This window comes from Alligator sinensis, unplaced genomic scaffold (assembly GCF_000455745.1).
Source record: "Alligator sinensis unplaced genomic scaffold, ASM45574v1 scaffold1269_1, whole genome shotgun sequence".
Taxonomy (NCBI): Eukaryota; Metazoa; Chordata; order Crocodylia; family Alligatoridae; genus Alligator; species Alligator sinensis.
The window spans coordinates 55,916-65,394 of record NW_005843072.1 but is presented as its reverse complement, the minus strand read 5'-3'; the positions used below and the strand labels follow the sequence as shown (position 1 = coordinate 65,394).

The 9,479-nt window shown below is 65.8% G+C and overlaps 1 protein-coding gene across 1 annotated transcript in view; it reads right to left on the bottom strand.

Moving 5' to 3' along the window:
- Positions 1–1,763: 1,763 nt before the first annotated feature.
- Positions 1,764–9,479, bottom strand: part of IL21R (interleukin 21 receptor) — an 18,465-nt gene continuing 10,749 nt past the window's right edge. Inside the window, exons 5-9 of the mRNA XM_025193589.1 lie at positions 9,199–9,350; positions 8,643–8,823; positions 7,413–7,536; positions 6,478–6,562; positions 1,764–3,654 (exon numbers count right to left, since the gene is read on the bottom strand). Coding sequence (XP_025049374.1) covers positions 2,788–3,654; positions 6,478–6,562; positions 7,413–7,536; positions 8,643–8,823; positions 9,199–9,350 — 1,409 coding nt within the window. The 3' untranslated portion in view covers positions 1,764–2,787. The remainder of the gene's footprint in view (positions 3,655–6,477; positions 6,563–7,412; positions 7,537–8,642; positions 8,824–9,198; positions 9,351–9,479) is intronic.

Genomic DNA, 9,479 nt, shown 5'->3' with positions numbered 1-9,479 from the left:
GGCCCGCGCCCTGTGTCCCCTGCCTCCGGGCCCCCGGCATTCAGGCAGGAAGCAGTCTGCCCCGGGAGGACTTGTCGCTTTGCCCAGGCTCCTCGAAGCCCCGCACCCGTCTCCCGCCAGCCCGGGCAGCCATGAGGACCCGTCCCGGCGCCGCCTGCGGGCAGCTCCCGGCGTGCAGAGCAGGAGCGGGCTGCACCCCACGCGCGGGCACGTCTGGTGGAGATGCAGGGCACCGGCACCGGAGACCGTGGGCTGTTCTGGGCAGAGCCCCGTCGCAGCCCCAGCCCCGCGGCCCTGGGAGCCAGCCGTCCTGCCCGTGGAGGAGAGACGCGCAGCACAACCGCCCGCCCGCGCCTCCAGGGACCCGCCTGCACCCGCGGCCCAGGGCAGCCCCGCCGGGCTCTGCAGTGCAGCGCAGTCATCGCGCACACATGGCAGCCTCTAGCAGGCGTCACGAGCGCGGCCTTTCTCCTTCCCAGCCTCAGCTTAGCTTCTCCCCGTGCCGGCCGCCTGGCTGCAGCCTGCACCACACCCGGGCATTGCCCCTGGCTCCCGGCCTCCCCCGGCACGACAGCCCCCAGGCCCTTGCCGGGGGGTTGCCTGGGGCTGCCGCCCTGGGGAGGTCCCTCGCGTCGCCCTGCAGGGGCCACATCCCCAGATCCTGGGGTTCACCGAGCTGCTCCAGACTCAGTGACCCTGAACCCCTGCCGGGGCCGGACAGCCGGGTGGTGTTTCCAGCCCTGAGCACCGCTCTGGGCACTGGGCCCCGACCCCGCAGCACCGGCTCTCTCCGGAGGTGCCCGCCAAGGGCTGACCCAGCCCGGAGCAGCAGCCGACCCAGCTGGGCTCCGGGTCCCGGTCTCACCCCGTCGGATGCTGGTGGACACTGGATCCAGGCAGCCGTGCCAGGGAGGGGAAGGGAAGGGGGCATGTCAAGTCCACAGCCCTGGGGCTAACGGTGATGCCCAGCACATGTGGGCACCGCTCAGCTCTGCAGCACGGGCGTCCAGGGCGGGCACGGCCGGCAGGTCCCTGGCACGCGCCGCACCGCATTGCAGTGCACCGCAGCGCAGGGCCTTGCAGGGGTGAGGACTCCCGGCCGGCCCCTGGCTCCGACAAGGGGATGGAGCCGTGTGCCTGCGCCTCTGCTGCCTCCCCGAGGACACGCGAGACACCACAGCCCGCGGCACGGCTCCGCGTGGCAGCCTGCCCAGGCAATGCCCTCCTGGCTCGGCTTCCCGCGGGCAGAGGAGAGGAGGAGGGGGATCCAGAAAGGCTGCAGCTGGACAGCCATGAGCTGCGCCCAGGAAGACGTGGGGACCAGGGGCTGCCGACGTGGCCAGCACTAAGCTGCCACAGTCTGGTCGCTGCAGCGGTCGGCAAGACCCTGCGCCGGGGCCGAGGGCAGCGTGCCGGGCTGCGGGAAGGCCCCTTCCCACTCAGGCACGAGGGACTCGTCTGATGCCAGGCGCTGACGAGCTCAGGCCAGGCAGCTGCCCCTGGCGGGGAGGCCCGCCCTCAGCCAAGGCATCCCTGGGCGCTCGGGTGGGCTCAGGCCTGGGGCCTGGCTCCCCCATCACCACGCGTCACCCCACGCGCAGTGGCTGGCACAGACCCGTGCACAAGGCCCCACCTCTGCCCTGGGGCCGGGACGTTGCAGGAGACCAGCACAGGAGAGAGAGGAAGGAGTTTATTTGCGCCCAGCGAGGAGGGGACCCTGCCTCGCTCGGGAAGTGCGCTCAGCACACAGCAAGCATAACCTCCAGCGATCGGGGCTGTTCCTGCGGCTCCTGCCAGTCCAAATGCCACTGGTGCCCAGCAGGCACTGCAGGAGCGGGCCCTCACGCTCGCTAGCACCGTCACGTTAGCGGTGAGCACCGGTGCCCCAAGCAAACACCAGCAGCTGCACGGCACCAGGACACGCGCGGCGGCTGCAAGGAGAGGTCCGTTCTGTGCCGCGGGCAGGGGCAGCCCGGGGGCATCCCACGCAGTTATGTTCGAGCAGTGCCCACAGGCCCCGCCAAGCCCAGGTGCACAAGCTGTGTGAGCACAGCCCCACAGAGCGACCGGCCCACGGAGGCTTGTATGAATCCAAAGGCCACGGCCACGTGACACTGAGCAGGACGTATCAAAGGTGTTTGGGAGGTGGTGGGAACGCGTCTGGAAGCGGGAGAGGGCCCAGAGCAGCGGCTGCCAAGCCCTAGAGAGACCCAGGCTGTGTTCAGCCCCGGCATACTACAGCTCGGGTGAAGGCCACGTGGGGTGACTGCCACCTCGCTGACCAAAGGGACACGATTTGGGGCCTCTACAGCTAAAAGCATGAGCTGCTACTGAGGGAGCTAAGGGCCAAGGGTGGGAGCTATCACAGGAGCCGCATGCCAAGGGGGACTTGCACGAGGGAGCGGCAGCCGCCCCCACCGTCATTCGTGGGGAACAGCGGGGAATGGTCAGTTTAAAGTCTCATTGTCTCTACAAGCCAGGCTCAAAACGTCCTGTGCATTTGCTTTGGTGAAAGGCAGGTCCCGAAATATGTCTGCTTTTCCTGGACTGGGTCCACAGCTCCACGGGCAGCAGCTGGACCCGGGAAGCTGCCAGACGCCTGAGTGAGTTTAAGCTGATGTGACACAAGGCCAGGAAAAGGCTGATCTCTGTGGGTCTGCCAGCTCACATCAACCTTCGCACCAAATGCACTTTGCTCTGCTCTGATGGTGTTGCTGAGCCCTGGTCAGTCCTTGCATGGGAGCTGGGCGAGGAACAGCACCGCAGCCCGGAGCACGTGCCCGGCGCTCAGCTTGGCGGCGTCCCGGCGACCGGGGTGGCAGGGCGGCAGGAGACCCACTGTTTGACGTAGCTCCGTGGGAAGTCCGAGACTTCCTTGTCCAGCGTGACGGACCCCGGGTCGGTCTGACTGCTCCTCTCAAACTCGCAGTCCACGGGGCTGCCACAGTCGGAGTCCACAAAGCCACTGTCAATAGTGTCCAGGTCCAGGCAGACGGTTGGGTACCCGTCGCTGGTCCTCGCACTGCGCGGGAAGCCATAGCCCTCCATGTCGGACGTGCTGTCGCCCCCAGGGGAAGGCAGACAAGTGGGGCTGCCCAAGTCCCAGTCGTTGGGATGCAGACAAAGGGCTCCCAAGATGCCGCCCACCCCTTCCCCCTGCAAGCAGTCCATGGAGACGGAGCCCGAGGCAACGACCTTGTCCTGGGTGCTCAGGTCAGCTGCCACCATTGCGCTGGAGCTGTCTCTGCCGTCACCATCGAGGTCCAGCTTGGGGTAGCCATCCTCTCCGTTGCCAGCACCTTCATCACCCAATGGCTCGTGACCCCGGGAAGCACTGTGACAGCGGCACTGGGAAGAACATGGCATGAACTCATCGGCCACGGTGACGGTGTCGATGGAGAGGTGGCCGTAGGACCGGTCTGGGGTCCCGCGGCTGCTGTTCAGACTGGACAGCAGGGACAGGCTGTCCGGGCCACACACTGCCAGGCCGGACCCGCAGGACTTGCCAGGGGGGTCCTTCCTGAGCAATCTCTTCTCCTCCTTGGGGACATCGCTGGACAGGTGCTTGCTGTAGACTTCCAGCGCTTCGGGGAGAACAACGCCCCAGTCAAATAAATCCAGGGTCACCTTGGTGCAGGACACGCCGACCCATTTCTGCACAAAAACACATGCACACACACAGGTTACTACCGCTGCCCTTGGCCGAGCGGGAGCTGGCAGCCCGCTGTGCTGGGCAGGGGCCGCAGGGCTGAGCAAGGGCCCTGTACACAAGTGCCCGAAGTCCCGGGGATCCAGGGCCGCGAGAGCGCGCTGCAGCCCTGGCGGCACTCGTGTTGTGTGCGTGAACAGAGCTCTGTAAAGCTCTCGGCTCCCCGGTTTTGCATTCTCCCCTCTGCCCTTTGGGCTCGGGGCAGCCAATGCCCCTGGCTTCTTCCAGTCAAGCACTTGGCTTTTCCAGCCAGCGCTGGCCCTGGCTCTGCTTGGCCTCGGGCAGACTGAGCCTTCTCCGGGGCTGCTCCCCGTGGCAGTGCCCAGCCCCAGCCTCTGCTCTGCTCGGTCCCCGTGGGTTGTGTCACACATAAGGCCTTGTGTGTGAGCCCCACAGGACCAGACGCACACCTCTGGTCTGGGAGGCGCCTTCTTGCTCCTGACACCAAAGCAAAAATACTCTTTCAACCCCAGCAGACCTTGGGCATTGCTCCCGCAAGCCTGTGACAATGCATGCTCTTAGTCTGAAGGCAGGGAGATGCAGTATGGCCCTGCCCGGCTGGCTTCCACTGTACTATGGAGCCAGCAGAGCCGGGAGCCGCACGCAGGGCTGGGACGGAGGACAGCTGGGTTCTGTCCTCACCTCGGCCGCTGTCCTGCCGGGCAACTGGAGACAAAGGTTTTCTGACTCTGTGCATCAGCCGGTGGGGCAAGGACACTGCCCTCCGCAGTCAAGGGCTTTGATACCTGCTGCTACGAAGAGCTGTGGCAGGGCCAGTGTTACCACCGTCCCAGCCGCACTATGCTGGGTGTCCGGCTGGCGTCTGGGGAGTGCTGGGCCCAACTGCTTCCAGCTGCGTGGGGAGCGAGGCACCTGGGGCAGTGCTGGGAAACAGACTGGTGCGTTTCTAGCCATGGGGAAAGTCTCCCTTGCAGAGAAAAGTGCCTGGTTTGTTTTAACCTGTTGATAAGTGGGTGCAAGGAGCTCAGGAGACAGACCATCCCCACCTCTCCCTGACAGCAATCTCTGCCTGTCCCCCCAGGGCCAGCACCGCGGCGCGCAGAGAGCAGGCAGCGCTGCTCCACTTCCACTTCTCTGTCACTGCAACTGGGTCAGCGCCGGGTGACGGGAGTCTCATGTCCGCTACCCGCCAAGTCCCAGGCCCTGTTGCTGCCTTTCCCCCTGCACGGCCAGGAGACGCCTCCTACCGCACCTGCAGGAGTGCTTTGGCGACCTGCGTGTGCTACAGCCTGGCTGGACAAGCCCTAAAGCAGGTGCATTTTGCCAGCTGGTAAAGTTCCTGCTCAGGTGCTAGCAAGGTCACCACATCCTCTCCGAAGCCTGTGCCTGTGCAGCCAGAGCTGTGCTGCGTGGGCGACTTTGCCTTTACTCTGCACATACATTAACTTCCCAGAAGCACCTCAGCTTCAGCCAGGGTGGGACTGAGAACGGAGCGCTGGCTCGCCGCCTCCCGCAGCAGGAGCGGCCCGAGCGGGGGCGCAAGGGCTGCAGCGCTCCACCCCGGGCTGTGGCTACGGGAGGACCAGAGCTCGTGGCAGCAGGAGGATTTGTCTCCACCATAACAGCTTGCTCATGGCTCCTTCAGCTCCTCGGGGTCCCCGGGCAGGGGCCCAAGCAGCGCAGCGTCCAGCGCTGAGTGCTCAGCACCGGCTGTTTGCAGGAGAGGCTGGACCCTCCTTGCCCTTCCTTCACAGGTGCTGCCTCTCCTCGCCTAGCTTAGCCAGATCAGGAGAGGAGGAAAGGCCCATCAGGGGGTGCTGAGCTTGCTCGACAGAGGCAGCCTCTGAATCAGGACTTCCTGAACCTTGGGGTGAGTGCTGGGACCTGCACGGCGGGGTGGGGGGGCCGGGGGTGGAGATCTGGACATGCCCTGTGCGCCCACCCCTCAGCACCCAATCCCTGCCTCCGTGGCAGGCAGGACGCTGGGCTGCATGCACCTGTGGCCTGAGCAGAGCACGGCACTTTTGTGTCCTTACGTGGCACACACCGTCTGCGCACGTCCTGAACGTCTGCCCCTCGCTTCTGCGAGAGGGAAGGGGGTGCGCGGGGCCCCTCTCTGCGGGGCTCTAGGACACCCGCCCAGTCCCAGTAATAAGTATGTCCTAGAGCCGTGCCGGCACTGCCCCTGGCCTGACCCGCCTCCCAGCGAGGCACGGAGGTGCAGGCGGCCGTTTCGGGTTATCAGCAGTGAAGGAGGCGAGAGGAGAGCAAAAGGCCTGATATACAGAGCTGGGGGCACCAGCAAGAGAGCTGAAACCCGGCTGCGAGCAGGCTGTACGAGCCCAGAGCGTGGGATGTGAAACGTTACCCCAACTGTCTCCTTGGGGTGGGCTAAAGCCTCTACACTCAGGACAAGGAAACACAAGCCCTGCTGGGGGAGCAGGTGTTTCTCCAAAAAGGAGCAGGAAAGCAGCAGAAACGAGAGATGCGTGAAGTGTCCCTGATAAGAGCTGCTGTAACAACAGGAAACTGCGCAGGAAAGAGATAGCAAGACATCTGCATTCAGATGCCAGCGCGGCTCCCATTCGCCCACGGCTCTGCAGGGCTTGCTCTGGCCTCGGCACTAAACACCGCGCTTGAGCTTCCCCTGCACCCCTGAGCCCGCGAGCCCGGGGGACGTGACAAGGCCCCTTGCAAGGACCACTCCTCACCCACGCGCCGCTTGACATTCTGCCCACCCACCGCTTTCCTCTGGAAACCCCCGGCTCTCGAGCGGTGACGTGCCCACCGGCTCGTGCATGGCATACCTTGAAATCGCCATTGTGCACCATGTAAAGCGGCTTGAAGAAGGGAGCCGGGTTCGGGATGAAAATCTTCATCTTCTCCTGCAGGCTGGAGCAGCAGAGAGCACAAGTTCAGTTTTGAGCAGGTGTCACACAGCGCCCCACACCGCAGGGTCTGGCCGCTGGCATCGATGAGCCGGGCGTGCCGGCCTCGCTGCGGGAGCCCTGGGGCAGACACCTTGGAAGGGGCCAGCCTCGTGGAGACCCCGGCTTGCTCCGCGGGGCAGAAAGGGTGACCTCAGCCGTCCCTCGCCATGTGCTCAGGCTGGCCCCGCGCTCCTGGCGCTCAGGCCCCGGCCCCTTGGGAACACACGTCTATCTGCCCCGAGCTGATGGGACCCATCCCCAGAAGTCGCAGTTACTGCCCCTACAAGAAACGTGGTCTCCCGAACTCCACTGCTGGACGTGGTGCCAGGACCTGCCACAGTTTCCCAGGGCCCGGGCGCCCGAGGCCCTCGCGCCGGCCAGGCCTGGTGCGGGTTGCAGAGCCCCAGACAGGTGCTGGGCCTGCTCCGGGCAGCGGTGCCCACCTCGCCCCGGCTGTGCTCCGCAGCCCGGCAGTGTCGGCCGCCCCGGAGCAGCCTCCAGCAGAGGGCAGAGCGTGCCCGAGAACCAGAGCCCGGCTCCGGCAAAGCCCTAGCTCACAGGGCAGGCGCAGGCGCAGGTGCAGGCGCTGCCATGGCTCAGGCCCCAGCTTTGCAGAGGAGATCAGGCTGCCTGCAAAGGAGCCTAGCCTCCCTACCCTGGGCTCCTGCGTGGGGAGGGCTGCAGCCCATGCTCAGCCTTGCCCCTGCCTGTGCCTTGGACATCCCGGGTTCACTGGCATCCCGAGACCCACAGAATCGGAGGCGGCCCGCGGGCAGGTCAGAGGGGCAGGACCCCCAGCCCCGCGCTCTCACCTGCGGTGCTTGGTCAGCAGCAGCGCGATGGAGACAGCGGCCACCAGGACGATGCCCAGCAGCAGCAGCCACCCCGATCCTGATCCCGATCCCGGTCCCGGTCCTGGTCCCTTTGTCTGAGCAACTGAGGGAAGAACAGGCAGGGTCAGGAACGAGCAGGAAAGGACGGGCTGGAGAAGCCCAGGGTTTCTCCCAGGAGGGGCCGGCTCTCTGGAGACAGGGGCCCGCCTGGAGCAGGGTCTCAGGCAGTGCCAAGTCTGGGCTGTCTGCTCCGCTCCGGCAGACCCACATGCCCGGCCACGTCCTGGGGATGCCATGCTGCATCCGGCGGAAAGCCTCGTGCCCCAGCTGCCCTGGACCCTTCTCCTTCTCAGCTGCCCAGGCCGCCGGGGAACGGGGAACGGGCTGAGAGATGGGAGCAGCCTGGGAGACGCTGGAGGGATACAGAGGTGTCCCATGGACTGGGCTCATGTCCCAGCTCTGTAACACCATGGGAAGCACCCCAGGGCACCAGGCTGCCAGGGGCCAGGTGGGTCACGGCGCCCAGCCCCTGCTCAGGCACCGGACCGCAGAGTCCTGCACAAAGGCTCCTCCAACGGCTCTGAGCTCTGGCAACAACTCTGGGTGTGAGCCAGCGCCATGCGCTGGGCGCCGGGCTGCCAGCTCGATGAACCGGACAGCCAGGGAAGAACCGGGAGCTCGAGCTGCGAGCAGACCCGTCTCCACCCAGCAGTAGGGATCTGGACGCGGGCCCCGGAGCACTGGTGCTGGGGCCTGCCTGTCCTCGAGCATCCCAGTGGCAGGCAGTGGGACCAAGAAGATCTGGCAGTAACCAGCTCTGCTCCCCTTGCCGTGCACCCTTTACGTATCAGCAAACCCGTGCAAAGCACCCAGGCAGCAGCAGCACCTCGTAATCCAGACCAAACTGCGCCCCCAGCCCTCCCGGTTGCCCCCACACAGCAGGGGTTTCTGCATGCCCCGCAGCTGCCCCCGTGGCTCCCTGTCCCTGCATGAGCGCTGAGGGGCCCTGGCCGGAGATCCGTGCGGGGACGTGCCCCACGTGACCCTGGCCTGCGTGGGTTCAGCTGTCTTTCCTGTCAGTGGCACCCAACGGTTTTGCTAACCTACCACTTTTCTCAAGTGGTTTTACTGTATTTCTGAAAGTACTTGCTAGCATCAGACACCTGCGGGGACGAGCAGAAAAGCAGCCCGGGCGGGGGGTGTATTTACCCTGGGGGGTGGCTGTCAGCGTCAGCACGGGGCTCCACTCGCTCCACACGCCGTGGTACAAGTCCCTGCTGGCCTGGGGCCGGGCGCGCACCTGCAGCTCGTACTCGGTGCCCCCCTCGAACTCCAGGGGCAGGAGCACCAGGCTCCGCTTGTCCTCGGGTATCGTCTTCGTCCTCTGGTTCTGCGCAAGGGAAGTGCCAAAGCGTCAGGGCTGGCGCGGGGCATGGCCACCACCCGTGCCAGCCCCAACGCTGGGGGCAGGCGTCACGGGCAGCCGGAGGGAAGGGAGAGACTGCTTCTCTCGGCCTTTGCTAGATCACTTCTGTGAGGGCTGTGGTGGGCCACAGCGCTAGCTGGGGCAGCATCCGTCCAGGGACAGTCAGGCCAGAGCCTGAGCCAGGAGCCTTCCCCCAGCCCGGCTCCTTTCCGACACAGGACCTGCGGGGACTGGGACAAGGGGTCCCTGCCCCGTCCAGGACGTACACCCTCCTCCCTGCCCTCGGGGCTGCTGGAGCTGGCCCGGGCTGTGCCGTGGGTATCCTCACCCCCCTCCTACCTCCCAGGGGTCACTCCTCTTCTTGTACCGCAGCTCGTACTCCAGCTCGTCGCCCAGGAGGTAATAGTCCGGGTGCTGGTAGATGGTTTCCCAAGAGATATTGTATCCGTCAGAGAACATGGCCGTCAGGTTGAAGGGTGGGGAGGGTTTAACTGTGGAGGGAGCACAGCAAGGCTGCGGTGACCCCGAGACACAGCAAATGCCAGAGGTGCCCCCTCCCCTGGAATCCCCCCCCCCGCAGCACGGTGGCCAGGGTCCCGCCGACCCCCGGCCCCGGTGTG